At 38.5% G+C, this 14036-nt stretch overlaps 3 protein-coding genes across 8 annotated transcripts in view; 1 reads left to right on the top strand and 2 right to left on the bottom strand.

Annotated features, from left to right (window-relative positions):
• LOC124403015 (PH and SEC7 domain-containing protein 1-like) overlaps nucleotides 1-1827 on the bottom strand; it is a 28179-nt gene extending 26352 nt beyond the window's left edge. The window contains exons 1-4 of the mRNA XM_046876544.1: nucleotides 1630-1827; nucleotides 1406-1514; nucleotides 762-1281; nucleotides 193-615 (exon numbers count right to left, since the gene is read on the bottom strand). Coding sequence (XP_046732500.1) covers nucleotides 193-615; nucleotides 762-1281; nucleotides 1406-1514; nucleotides 1630-1827 — 1250 coding nt within the window. The remainder of the gene's footprint in view (nucleotides 1-192; nucleotides 616-761; nucleotides 1282-1405; nucleotides 1515-1629) is intronic.
• Nucleotides 1828-1856: 29 nt separating this feature from the next.
• On the bottom strand, nucleotides 1857-5821 carry LOC124403023. 5 transcript variants are annotated; one of them, XM_046876594.1, is made up of 3 exons: nucleotides 5675-5821; nucleotides 3316-3982; nucleotides 3070-3142 (listed from the first exon to the last, which is right to left on the bottom strand). In XM_046876594.1, exons 2-3 carry the CDS (start codon nucleotides 3852-3854, stop codon nucleotides 3130-3132), a joined length of 552 nt encoding a protein of 183 aa, XP_046732550.1. In that variant the 5' UTR covers nucleotides 3855-3982; nucleotides 5675-5821; the 3' UTR covers nucleotides 3070-3129. The 5 variants fall into 5 exon arrangements, with proteins under 5 accessions (XP_046732511.1, XP_046732541.1, XP_046732521.1 ...); XM_046876555.1 differs by having other exon boundaries at nucleotides 1857-3982; XM_046876585.1 differs by lacking the exon at nucleotides 3316-3982 and having other exon boundaries at nucleotides 1857-3142.
• Nucleotides 5822-9485: 3664 nt separating this feature from the next.
• On the top strand, nucleotides 9486-13945 carry hnrnph3 (heterogeneous nuclear ribonucleoprotein H3 (2H9)). 2 transcript variants are annotated; one of them, XM_046836203.1, is made up of 10 exons: nucleotides 9486-9616; nucleotides 10153-10267; nucleotides 10375-10530; nucleotides 10957-11100; nucleotides 11527-11665; nucleotides 12139-12329; nucleotides 12555-12763; nucleotides 12854-12989; nucleotides 13077-13133; nucleotides 13250-13945. In XM_046836203.1, the coding sequence occupies exons 2-10, from the start codon at nucleotides 10180-10182 to the stop codon at nucleotides 13324-13326; spliced, it is 1197 nt and encodes a 398-aa protein (XP_046692159.1). In that variant the 5' UTR covers nucleotides 9486-9616; nucleotides 10153-10179; the 3' UTR covers nucleotides 13327-13945. The 2 variants fall into 2 exon arrangements, with proteins under 2 accessions (XP_046692159.1, XP_046692149.1); XM_046836193.1 differs by having other exon boundaries at nucleotides 10153-10285.
• Nucleotides 13946-14036: the final 91 nt, after the last annotated feature.

The raw sequence follows: 14036 nt of genomic DNA, 5'->3' as shown, positions 1-14036 counted from the left end.
TTGGACTGGTCTTTATACTTTGAATCATTAAAGCAGAAAATGCATAGTTAAATCCTTAACTCATTCAAGAGCATTTGAGATGTATACAGTTCACAAAACAAGACAATGCATCACTCCTGCAAATAAATGATACTACTGCACTAATAAATGGTTTACTAAGCTTAGTAAACTGCACTCCAGTTTCTCACTGACCTTTGTGTCATCACAGTGTTAGATGAAATGAAGTTCTCTGGCTGGACACTGTCCGTCAACTCACTCTCCTTTACTGACATGATCTGGTCTGCTCCAATCAATGCCTCAAAAGTGCTAGGAGATTTAGGTTGATTTAGGGAAGCAAAGCTTAAATCAATGATTTGCTTGGCACTTGCACAAATCTGGGTTTGTATCTCAGGGGTCAATGTTGGGAGGTCAAATGTAAAAATGGGTGGGCCACTAGAAGCCATGTCTACACTGTCTAGGCTGCTGTAAGAGGTGCCCTTGGCCCGGTGAGATTCTATAATGTTCTCAAAATGACGACTGAAAGAGTCAAGGCCATCTGTGGAGATCCTGCTAGGACTATCCACAGTGATAGGAGACTTTAGGGAAGTATGGCTGTCCCCTAGGCAGTTCTGAGAACTACAGAAGGAAAAGCAAATGAAAAGGTTTAGAAAAAGCATGTATAAATACCAGTTACATTTACTTCTTATAAAGCTTAAACCAAACTAAAAAGCCTTTCAAATGTACAGTAACAGACTAAAACTTCTGAATTTTTCTATTCTTACCTTTCAAGCAAGTGGCTGAACATCTCATCTCCCTCCTGCACAGCTTGCTGTCTCTTTCGGTCACAATGCATTCTCACACTTGCCCAGCTCACCATCTCTTCATCCTGCAGCCGTACCTCATCGTCACTTGACTGTGAACAAAATAGTTGCTCAAAATTACTGCCACTGATGGTGCCAGAGGTGGCCAGTACACTACGGTCACTGCTGAATGCTGAGTCAATTTCCTCCTGTTCAGATTGTATAACTTCATCAATGTCTGTCTCTCTATAACAACGCTGGGGAACTGCATCCAGATCAGTTTCGGAGTATTTGATAGTGCGCTTAATGATGCCAGTCTTAGGGGATGAGCCAAGTGCTAATGAAAAAGGTGGGTTGACTGGTTCCATGTCCACCTGCTGAACATCATGGCTGGAAGTATTCTGGATCAGGGAGATTGGTCTGACATCAGAAAAAGTTGCTGTGAATTCACAAGAAGGATCCCTGTCGTGGCCACTGCAGGGTGTAATAGAGGAAACTGGAACTTTTTTAGAAATAGAGGGGAAAAAAGGTAAATAATGTGTCTACTAACATGTTTATAATTGATAAACTTTAGAATATCAGCAAATATCTTATACATTATACTTGCAAGTGTATGTTGTTCTCACCAGTTACACGATGGTGGTCTTCTAAAGTCTTTCCAAACAGGAACTCCCATTTGGCACGAGCAATCCTTTGAGAGTGCAAAGAACCCAGAAAGGATGATCCACTGTCCAACTAAAACATACAATCACAAGAAATAGGGTACTGTTATCAATTTAAATCTTTGAAAGCTGCTTAATCAATATTTTTTATCCTGTGTTGAAAAAGTACAAAAATACTGATATCTCACTTGGATGGGTGTGTTCCCTGTGCCACTGTCTCTCTGACTGGTCTGACTAGATGTCACTGGGGAACTGCAGTCTCTCTCAGGCTGAATGGCCTCCAACAGACTGCCTGTAACCCCACTGGAACTTTGGGACAGTGTGCTGCCCTGATCCCCATAAGTCAGACCTTCAACTTTTATCTCTTTTTGTGCTTTTTTGTCCATAAAAATGGTCTCCTCAGAGGTAAGCACAATTAAGTCATTTTTTCCTCTTTGCTCAAAATACCTAAGGGCATTCCAAATGACACTCCAACTTCAGATGTGTTCTCCTTAGTGGTGTTCTCTTTGACTCTTGAAAAATGTGGTTCTCTCAAGGTTGTTTTTACTGGTATATTACTATTAAATTGTGTGCAAGGTCTTACTGCATCTGGACTGTCTCCAAGACCACAGCCATTCCCTGCATCACAGTGCCTGTCTTCTTGTCTCTGTATACTGTTCTCCCCTGTATATTGGGGCAGTGAGTGTTGATATGAAACAGGACTGTTCATCCCTTGAATTATTCTTCCCTGCTGACATGGCTCTTGGATTGAAGATGTAGACATTACACCCACTTGGTGCAAATTAGAACAAAACGCAAGCGCTCTGCCCCCACTGAAAGACAAATGTGGGGACCCCCAACCTGAAGAACGTTGTGTCTTAACAGATTTCTGTTGTGTTTTGTTGGCCCAGTGTTCATCCTGAGGAACAATATTGCTTTCTGGGTAAGTCCTTGTGGAAAACTCTTCTGTATTGAGTTGTCCTGACCTTGCACTCTCCGATTTTACAGTATTTAAAGATGGTTTCCGGTCTTCCAAATGTATAATAAGATTTGTGGCTTCTTCCACAAAGTTAGGGGTCAATTCACTTGCACTTGATGCAGACAAGATATTTGTCTCAACACTCACTTTGTTGCCTCTAGGAGCTGGCCCATTTGACAATGAAGTTAGGCTAAAATTAATCTTGTTGTTTTGCTGTGGACTTGTTTTTTGACTTCCTGTCTGCTTATGAGGTGATTGAATAATGTTTTTATAGGGAATTTGATGCTGAATAGCTGTGGGCCTGCTGGATGGCAAAACTGAACTATGCTTATACTCTTGCTTCAAAGTCTCATCACTCTTCCATTCTTGTGGATTTGGAATTGCTTGAAATTGAGCATTAGCAGAGCATGATATAAAGTGGTGCTGTCCAGCATCACTAGATAATTTGTGAGCTGCTGGGCTCCTTGGAATACCATGTGGAGACTTGTGTTGATAAAGATCAACTGGATGTGTATAAGCAGGCAGAGTTCTGGCAACACGCGTAACCACAGGAGATCCAGACCATGAGTGGCAGCGGGGCTGTAGTCTATGAAGAGTTCCATAACATCTGTCAGGATAGTTGGCAGTAACTAATTGGGGTCTGAGCTGTGGGGAACCAAACTCTTTCAAAGCATGATGGGTGCTGTTTCTTGCAATTCTCATGCGCTGGAGACTGATATTATCCTTTGGTTTAATCACAGAGCCTGTTAAGATATTGTTTGAGTTGGAGTTACAAAAGCTTTCTTGCCCGTTCAACCCTAATGAGTTACTGAAATTTTCATGGCAGTGAAAGGAGATGGTTTGATCATTGAAAGATTTTCTGAATGGATTCTCTGGTTTATTTTGGCAAAATATACTAGGATGACCACCCACATACCTGATATTAGCTTTCTTAATATAACTAAATGTTGCAATTGACAGTTTTCCTTTGTCCAATTCTCCATAGGTCTTTCGAGCACCACTGGGTGTAGGAGGGGCAGTAAAATGTCCATAAATTCTTGACTCCCTTCCACAGAACGGCTCATTCTCAGTGGATCGAGTTTGTTTCAGATTACCTGTACCTCTTTTAAGCTCTGGTTGAAGGGCAGAGAGTAACTGATACATCTCATCATGGGACAAACTTACTCCAGTTTGAAGTGGTGCCTGCCCTTCTCCACCTGGATTAATGTGTAAGTCGAATGGAGATTTACTGGTGAAAATGCCCTGTGAGTTGCTACCCACATTGCGTTCATCCACAGGTGGAGGTACTAAGCTACATGGAGTATTAAGGGCTCCATGCTGAGACTCAGGGAAGATGTCTGGTTTATGTACCATGAGGGTCTGTGCTCCTTTTATATCTTTCAACTTTGCCCTCTCTTCATCAGGTACAGGTCTCACCTCAACATACAAATGGAGAACTTTCCCTGAGTTTGTCATGTTCCTTAACAGGGAACCTTGTGGAAGAGTTTTAGTTCTGTAACTACCAAATTAATTGCGCATGGCAACATTGCCAATTGTGTCCTTAAGATGAAAGGTACTAAAAAATTATGCACCTTCCAAATCATCTGTTGAAGACAAAGCAAAGCACATAGTTAGAGTTTTTTTTATATAAAACAAGCTTTTTTGTCACATTTTCTTAACGTTTTCTTAACGTTTGCCATTGTAAATTAGTTTTTTTTTTTTTTTTTTTAGATTATTCATGTAGTAAAACTTTCTGTAGTTGCCTGTATGGTTACAAACAAAAGAATATCAGGATTTAAAAGATTCAAAAATCATCAATCGGAAAAAAATCAATCAGAAATGTTTTTGAGATGTTCTCAGTAGGTTAGTCTGTCAAGTTACAAAAATATTAAAAATATGTTTATACATTTTCTGAAATCAGATTTTTTTTTACACTTTTTAGGCCATTCCTCACACAAGGTTCCTGGTTAAAATGATTCCTGAAGTATTTTAATTTGTGATTTAAAGATGAGATGAATTGAAGGTTGAATTGACACTTTAATTCCAATAAAATATCCCTTGCCTTGTGTCTTTTTTCATGTTTGACCAATCTCCACCGATAGGAATTTGACTTGTTGATATTCTTAGCCCCTGACCTAGTGAACTAGTACAAGAAAATATTTGGATAAAGATTACAATGTAAGCTGTCCTGAATAAGCCGTTTGTTAAATCATGTAAATATAAAACTTCCAGGAAATGTATACTTTGGTTTCATAGCTAAGCCTCAACATCGGCCATGCTTAATGCAGAATCGTTTAGCCTGTACTGATACACTTAATAGCAGCCCCATTGGGAAAAGAGGGAATTGGAGAAAGTTCTTTCTAGCAGTGCCTCAAGCACACTTTGCCCACACTGTCTCTCACCTTCATTCACCATCTAGGACACTTTTGGGAGAATTATATTATAATTGGAAAAGCTAGAAAAATAATGACAAAAGTAACTTAATTACTGTTTAGCACTTTATATCACTGTATAGCCCTTTCCCGTGTCTTTGATTGAACCTTGTTGCTGTATTGCTGAAGTACTGGCATCACATTCACCCTGATGCTATAGCAACAATCACTGCTGGTCAACTGCATCATGATATAGCCAATTGTGCATTAGGCATTTTAAAGTCGTAGTTGCAACTCTTATCTACTCAGAATGCAACCAGTAGCACACTGAAATGGACACCTCCTTAATGAAATCGCTGGATCAGATTTCTCACTGGAAAGAGTGTCACTAACAACAAGGCAGCTTTCCTGGCATTATTGTTAACTATAATATCCGGCCTGGAAAATACAGTGCAACATGCTGCATATACAATATCAAGAGGTTTATTCAATAATAAATACTCCAAACACCTAATGTGCATATCTTTCCTAAAGAATTAGGCATTTTGCATGCAAAAAAAAGTACTTTCCCCATTTAAACCAAGTAAGCAGCTATGATTAATGAAATACTAAAACACAAAAATAACAATGTGTACTTATGCTGTATTCACTGACAATTCATACACCAATTTTGTAAATGGACTTAAATCTTACTCTTTCATCGATATGTTATCAGCAGCAAACCATTTCATTTTAAAGCAGCAGACTGATTATCACTTATTATTCTTTATCAGACTGATCAGATATAAAATAGCTTCTATGCATAAATATACACTCCTTACACAATTAAGTAAGGCATTACCTACTTTTGCTAATAGGATTTCCCCACCCAATCTCATCTAATCCATTCTGTTGTAGTTCTTGCAGTACATCATGCAACTTTACCTTATGTCCATTCTTTGTTCCTGTTTTCCTCATAGGTTTTTTCCAAAAGCAATAATAATAAAAAACCTTTAGAATTTACACTATTCATACTAAGTGTGTCTGTTGTCTCTGGCACGCTCCTAAAAAAAACAGGACCTGCAGGCTTAGGTTGAGCTTCCATATTGGATTAATGCAGCTTAGTTAGATTCTTTCTCCTCCTCCTCCTCCCTGGCTTACATCCAGCATTACTTCTTCCTCTTCTCGAATGTCACTCAGGTCTTCAAGGCCTACCCCTAGTGCAATAATTAAGCCAATCAGAGGAAGAGCTTTTAAGTGTGTGTGTGTGTGTGTGTGTGTGTGTGTGTGTGTGTGTGTGTGTGTGAGAGAGAGTGTGATTAAGCAGCACACTTATCTGCAACTAAATGATAGATAGCAAAACACTGTCCCAGAGAGGGAAAACAAGCAAACAAAGGAACACATCCATACAAAGAGGTAAAGTGAAAAGAGTAAAAGAACAACCTTTGAAATATGCCTTTTTGTCATTAGGGCTCTGACCCAAGCACAAAAGTTGTTCCAAAACTTGCTCCTGGTCATAACAACACTTAATTTACAGTATACACACTTTCGAACCTTATAAATATACATGCAAATGATTGCAGGAGTTCCATCCACAGAATTGATTAGCTGCATTTTTAATGGGAATACCAGCATCTCAATCGATTTGACAGTCGTGCACTGCACCATCAGCTCAATTAAATCGGTGTGAGGCAGCAGTGGAGCTGGTCGCATCATAAGTAGTCAATAAAAAGGGTTTTAAAAAGCTAAATAAATTATTATTTCCATTGAAATATAATGTTTACGATTATTGTAGTCCGGTTGTCTTTTCCTCTATATAATGTAAGCTGTTTGTAAGAATTTGCAGATGCACAGTGTTGTTGAATGAAGTCAGCACAATGGCGTTGTGCCTGGCAGCTTCAATAAAAATCTCTCTGGCTTAATTAATAGACTCATACTGACATGGTCAGAGATCCAAATTGTTACCTACACTGCAAAAAATCTATGCACGGGTAAACACACTATAATGAATAAATGTGACTAAAAGATCTGTTTTGAATATAAATATTGAAATATGAAATATTACTGTAATTTGTATTGAACTGTATTTGTCTACTGGAATTCAGAAAGTAAAGCAGGGATTAATGCAGAGAGTAATGCCACCCCAACCACACACACACACACACACACACACACACACACACACACACGTTTATTTGATCCTACAATGGTGTTAACAGGTGTGCCATACAGGGCATAATCCTGTTTGGGCACTTTCTCCCATTCTTCTTTGCAGAACCTCTCAAGCTCCATTAGGTTGGATGGGGAGCGTTCTAACAAAGCCATTTTCAGATCTTTCCAGAGATGTTCAATCGAGTTCAAGTCTGCAGAAATGGGTGTTACTCTAGAAGGTTCTCCTCTCTCCACAGAGCAATGCTGGAGCTCTTTCAGAGTGACAACCACCCTGACTAACGTCCTTCTAACCTTCAGTTTGGCGGGGCGGCCCACTCTAGGAAGAGTCCATGGTGCTCAATTGGACCTTCAAATTTTTCTGTACCCTTCCCTAGATCTGTGGCGCGATACAATCCTGTCTTATAGTTATAAATATAATTCTTTGACATCATGGCTTGGTTTGTGCTTTGACATGTTAACTGTGGGACCTTCTATAGACAGGTGTGTGCCTTTCTAGATCATGACCAATTAACTGACTGGAAACAGTGAAAACAGGGTGCACTTTCACAGTGGAGTATTGTTTTTAGAATTAAAATAATTAAAATAATAAATTTGATCAATTTTGGAATAAGGCTGTAGCATAAGATGTGGAAAAAGAAAAGCGATGTGAATACTTTTCAGATTCAGTGTATAAAACAGGATAATTCATGATAACTGATATTTTAACCTTTATTTTCCTTAGACATGTATTCAATTTTAAGTGCACATCCGACATTGATGGCTTAACCACTGTCTGATTTCTAAATTTATAAGCAGCTCTGTTAATATTTTCCCTTTTATGCTTATAATTGGGTAAGCTACTTTCCCAAAATAACACAATATAGAAAAGAAAAGTATATTGTGTTTCTCAAAAAACAGCAAGTGAACAACGGGTCATGATTTTAAATAGTATCTTACACATCTTTTCTCCTCCTCCCTACATACTTAAACCCTAATGGACATAAAATCTAATAGTCTTGAGAAAATAGACAATTTTAACAAAGTGAAAATGTTACTGTCCAATAAGATGCATAGTTTTACATTAGTAATGCTTCTGGCAACAAATACTGTACATAACTATGTTTCTATTGCAATCTACAGTCCAAATGTCCATGTTTTTTTTTATAAAAAACTAATGAAAATATAAAAGAGACCTCAGTCTATTTACAACTGCTATTGTGTCAACTCTGGGGGAAAGTCTAATAACTTAATAATCTCGCGATATTTCTACTATGCTGGGTTGCCATATTGTAGAAAGTTCGACTTTGAGAGGGATTAACATTTTAAAACTACTTTCCTGATTCGCAAGACATCTGAAAGGATGTCAAGGACCATTTCAGCAATGTGTAAGGTGAATACATATAATGCATTAATTAAAATAAATATTACAGTCACTCATTGCTTACTTACAGTAGGTTTAAAACGGTATGAAAAACACAGTGCCACTCAGTTTTATAAGCTGTAACACTTGGAACAATTGCATTGGGACAAGCTTGAACTACCTGTGCTGTTATGCAAAATAAATGCACACTTTACTCACTTATGATCAGCCAGATGTAAGAATTTAAGTGTGCTTTGGAATACCAGGAACTGTGTGTCATGGATGTTCCACAATATTTACAGTAACATTATACAGCATAGTGTTACTTATATATTGCAATGAATTGTTGCCAGTTTGTTGTACAAGAATACAAATTAAGCATGTCAGCACAGACTGTTATTGGAAATATGTAACTCCAGGATGGTATGATGAGGTCAAGGGCAGGTTAGACAATGGAGAGACAGAGCCTGGTTTACATATATAAACCCTGAATAAATTAAATTATTACATTCCAAATAAATAGGTTTGATTGAGCAATAATATTTTATCCTATTTAATAGTGCATTCTTTACACACATAGCCTATTTGACTCACATTTTATCTCATGGTTTTTAGTGCGGTCTGTAAGTAGAATCTAAGCTTGATTTTTGTTATCACTTGATTGAGAAGATGTGGGATGAACCAAGGAAGAACCCGCTTCAGTCACATTGCATAGACTTATCTTTATTTATTAATTAAATTAAATCTGGACAAAGATGCCTGTTACTTTGTTATAGAAGTAGTAGTTGTAACTACAGATCAAATATTTGTAGTGCAGTTTCCTTTCCACCAGCTGTTTTTTTCATGCAAACTACCAGTAGAAGGAATAGTAGTCATCTGTATTTGCGCTCTCGCACGCCCCCGTGCGGCAGTGGTAATAGCTGCCTCTCATTGTATGTTTGTATTGCAGTATTATCAATTAGTATAATTAGCAACTAGTTTCTTAGTCTATGGAAGGCGACGAGATGCAAATAGGAGTCTATAAAATTATATAGATGATATTCGCACAAATAGTCAAGGACACATGCATATTCCTTGGTCAGTTTAACTAAGATTTTGACAATAAAAACGACCAAATTAAATAATTGCACATTTCGTTACATTTGGTTTTTATTATTATATAACACCTTCCTCTCCTGGCTGCACATTTGTGGACATTTCGCTTCGTTGCCTAGTCTTTGATTTTTTTCTCCTAAAACACAACGCTCCGACATGTTTTATTCCCTACTTCCTGCATAGACGCGGGGGGATTGTTTAGGAAAACCTGGCAACCATGGTCCCGACCCACCGTGGGTAACTGGAAAGGACAGGCTTCAGACGGTGAAGAAATATACGCGGTAATGTCGGATATAGAGTTCTGTTTTATGTTGTATCATTAGTTTGTAGTATTGCTCAGATTTAGAGTGAATAAAACTTCCCGGGAGCCAAATATTAGTCTTATTTGTTGGATCAGTTTGCTAAGCTAGCCTAACGCAGGGTTTCCGCTAGCTGGCTAATCACTTCCTGTGCGCATAGATGTCTATATTTTTATTTTAATGTTTTGTGTACTACGTAGGTTTGGGTGAATTGTAACATGAACGGATTAATAATGTGTTTAGTTTGTGTTCAAGAGCATTGTGGGCCACTTTAAATGGTTACTAGGTAAAAGTTTGTGGTGTGTATGGCTGGCAGTCATGCCATGCTAGTCAAGTGAACTAGCTAAGCTGTGTGTTTTGGGATGAACGAGTAAGTGGTCTGCCCTGAGAATACAAGATATTTATGTGCTTTTATTAAAAAAGATACGAGCAACAAATTTATTGATTTGTGATACAGAATTCGGGAAACCTTCAGTTCAGCCCTCACCCTCCATGATGTGTGTTTGATCTTTTTTCAGGAGCCTGCCCTGAGGTCAGATAGTAAAATGTCCCACAACGATGAGGGTTACGTGGTGCGCATCCGAGGCTTACCCTGGTCATGTACTCAAGAGGAAGTGGCCTCGTTTTTTTCTGGTAAACTCGAGACAAAAGGCAAAGAAAAGTTGCTTTGTAATTGTGATAAACTTGTCAAACTTGCAATCCAGGACGACCAAACTATCGTTTTGTTTCCTGTCCTCCAGAATGTGATATCATAGGGAAAGTGAACGGGGTGTGTTTTACCTTCTCGAAGGAGGGAAGGCCCAGCGGAGAGGCTTTCATCGAGCTAAAAACAGCTGAGGACTTTAAAAAAGCCCTCTCAAAAGACCGAAAATACATGGGCCATCGATATATTGAAGGTACACTCTCGTATAGGATCATTATTTATGTCTGTACTTTAAAAGTCACCAACAGCTGGAACCAAATTCCGTGTGTGTGTCAACACACTTGGCCAATAAACCTGATTCTGACAAGCCTTTTCACTGAAAATGTCTGGCTTGGGTACACGACAGGGTGCGAAAACCAATTTGGATTTTTGTTGGAGGTGTATTTGTGCAGTTTTATGTTTATCTTTATGTAAATGCAGTTTGATGCAGATTTTTTCTTAATCTGATTGCCAGAACATATTCACGAAACAGCTGTTATGCAAGAAACAAAACATGACAGGATGTGCTGTTCTAGGAAAATAATCAACACCGGGGTGGTGTGATGTGATGTCCCCGAGTGTTCTTATTATCCCTGAGTGTGCCTGTAAATGCAGTCACTGAGTATATCGCACTGTGCAGTGTTCAAGTCAAACCGCAGTGAGATGGACTGGGTGCTGAAGCGCTGCGGCCCGACAGATTATGACAGCAGCAGTGGCTGCATGCTGAGGCTTAGAGGACTGCCTTTCGGCTGCAGTAAAGAGGAGATAGTTCAGTTCTTCTCAGGTACGCTTTCTCGTTTAGATGGGGTTTGTTCTCTTTTGTTTAGATCTATGATTTCTTTTTTTTTTTTTTTTGGTAAGAGTACTGTCCTTTTTTATAAATTAATTTTTATCATAAAGACTCATGCGTAGTAAAGATCAACATGTATACACTTACCTTGCCAATGTTGATCTTTAATTTGTGACTAACCTGTTTTCACTAATTAACATACCATAAATATAAATGTCATACTCTTCTTTTTGACTGTTTAATTTGTACAGAACTGTTAGTGAATGTGTTGTTAAGGATTAGCTGTGTGATTTTAGGAATTTGTAAATTATGGGTTGATTTAAGGGACTACATGTGGGGGGGAAACTTTCTTTTCTACACATGAGAATGTTGCTATTTAACATGTCCCCCTCTGTGGGGTTATTTGTCCTTGGGTTAAAGGGTTGAAAATCGTGCCAAATGGGATTACATTGCCGATGGACTACCAGGGGAGGAGCACAGGGGAAGCCTTCGTGCAGTTTGCCTCAAAGGAGATAGCAGAAAAAGCTCTGGGGAAACACAAGGAAAGAATAGGGCACAGGTGGGGCTGGCAAGACCGGGCTGGGTGATCAATGCTATCTATAATGTGGGATTGGGGGTCATGCATCTTTATTCTTTAGAAAAGAAAGATGATGTTATAATGTTAAACTTGGCATGTTTCTCAAATATTTAACATGGGTGGAAAATGATCTAAGAAGGAGTAACCTATATGTTTAGCATTATCTTCTGTTTTGGGGGAAACATTGTTTATTCAAAGGAGCCTTTTTTTTAGGATTGATTTTTAAAAGCTTTGAGTTGTTCATAGTAAAGTATTTGAGTTAGAGTAGTATTAGGCCCTTTGTCCCCTTCCTCTGATCTGTAAACATCCACTCATTTTTGTTTGCTGAGGTAATTTAATGAGTAATGAGTTTTTGGGACATTGACTCACTAAGCTCTCATCATTTCTGTGAAGCAAGTGCAAGAGTTAACATCGTTTCTGTGTGTCGCTAATACCCTGCATTTTAACAAACTCAGGTACATAGAGATATTCAAAAGTAGCCGAAATGAAATCCGTGCATACTATGAGGTTCCTCGGAGGATGATGGGACAGAGGCCTAGTCCATATGACAGACCAGTGATGGGCCGTGGGGGCTTCTTTGGCCCTGGACCCGGAAGAGGAGGTGCTGTTCTGGACCAGATGCGCAGTGGAAGTAGTTACAGTGGTGGTACGTACTCAATCTGATTAAAGTGAAAGTAGTAAACTGAAATGTCCAGACTAAAATTAAGCTGGTCCCTGTGCTTTTTTTTCTTCTTGTGTTTGTGTTTACATTTCTTCTGAGCTGGTTTTCATAAACTTTGTATTACAAAGTTCTATCTTTGATGGAGTCCCATTACAATTAAACAATCATTTAGAGCTGATTTACATGAACTCCAACGCTTCTGTTCTGCAGGTTATGGGGGCTTTGACAATTACAATGGGTTTAACAACTACTGCTTTGGTAATGGAATGTTTGAAGAGCGGGCAAGAGGTGACCGTGGTGGAAGAGGAATGGGAGGTCATGGTTATGGTGGAAGTGACTCCAGCTCTGGCTTTCACAGTGGACATTTTGTGCACATGAGAGGCCTTCCATTCCGTGCAACAGAGTCAGATATTGCCAATGTAAGACACATCACAGGGTCCCTTGTAAACTTTTAGAACCCTCCTTAGCTTGATGGTAAATTTTTATTTATTTATTTTTCCCCTTCCTAGTTTTTTGCACCACTGCACCCAATCCGTGTGCACATCGACGTCGGACCCAACGGCAAATCCACGGGAGAGGCAGACGTAGAGTTCGCCACTCATGAAGATGCTGTTTCGGCCATGTCAAAGGACAAGAATCATATGCGTATGTACTTCCTGTTTATATCCATATTACAATTGTAAGGATGGTGAATTTTAATTCTTATGGTTTTCCATGTTATTTTCCCCATAGAACACCGTTACATTGAGCTTTTCTTAAATTCAACCTCCAGCGGAGCATCTGAAATGAGTGAGCATCACTTTTTCACTGCTTAAAAGCATGCTCAAAAAAAATTATACCTTGCTGACTGCCAGTTGCATGTAATTATTTCCTTTGTTCTCTTTAAAAAAAAAATGCATAACCAGGTCGTGGAGGTGGAAGTTACTATGGAAACTCTGGAAGCATGGGATCCAGAGCAAGCGGTCCAAGGGGCATGTACTGAAGACACCGTTTTACAAGAAATAATTTTCACATGAAAATTGGAAAGGTTTTGTTTCATATAGAGGCGTTTTCGCAAAATCATAGAAAATTGAAGCTGAATATTTTCCAGTCAGAGTGGAGTTTAAAGTATAAATGAAGTATATAAATAAGTATATATAGGTTGACCAGCTACTGTACATTTTTGCTTAAAGATTTTATATCCGATTCCTTTGTGTTTGAGTTTAATTAGTGTTGTCATCTATGTAGCTCTGCAACCTCAGAGGACACTGTGATGGGCTGCCATCTTTACAATTTGTAAGCCTTTTTTCTCCTTAAAACGATGAATTTGGCTGTTAACCTTTTTCTTAGTCGCGTTAACTGCAGGATTCTCGTTTAAATTATTGTTGCTCATATAATCATTTGTTGGCTGTTGCATTGAAAACTTCCAAAGTTAAAATTGTTTGAAATTAAACGTTTGTGTTTAGTCATTGCAAACACTTAAATCTATTGCTCTATTTTTAGATTTCTGGAAGTTTCCTTTCAGTTCTAATCTAATGTATGTTGTAAAGAAATGGCAATTCCAGCTATTTACACTTATGTTCTAATGTCTGTGAATTAAAAATTAAAGAATGTTTATATTATTTGATCACTCCTGTCGGTCATTGAGTGGATTCCTTTGTGAAATATCAAACAGGACATGGTAGCAAATAGGAATCTTCATGGGGATTTAAA

Source organism: Silurus meridionalis, chromosome 2 (genome assembly GCF_014805685.1).
Source record: "Silurus meridionalis isolate SWU-2019-XX chromosome 2, ASM1480568v1, whole genome shotgun sequence".
Lineage (NCBI taxonomy): Eukaryota > Metazoa > Chordata > Actinopteri > Siluriformes > Siluridae > Silurus > Silurus meridionalis.
This window is presented reverse-complemented; position numbering and strand designations above follow the sequence as displayed.

Excerpts from the sequence above, each read along its gene's own strand:
- LOC124403023 (XM_046876555.1), bottom strand. The coding sequence starts at position 3,854 with ATGACAAACTCAGGGAAAGTTCTCCATTTGTATGTTGAGGTGAGACCT.
- hnrnph3 (XM_046836193.1), top strand. The coding sequence starts at position 10,180 with ATGTCCCACAACGATGAGGGTTACGTGGTGCGCATCCGAGGCTTACCC. Across the intron at positions 11,101-11,526 it reads GATAGTTCAGTTCTTCTCAG|GGTTGAAAATCGTGCCAAAT; the intron begins GTACGCTTTCTC and ends CTTGGGTTAAAG. Across the intron at positions 12,764-12,853 it reads CAGAGTCAGATATTGCCAAT|TTTTTTGCACCACTGCACCC; the intron begins GTAAGACACATC and ends TCCCCTTCCTAG.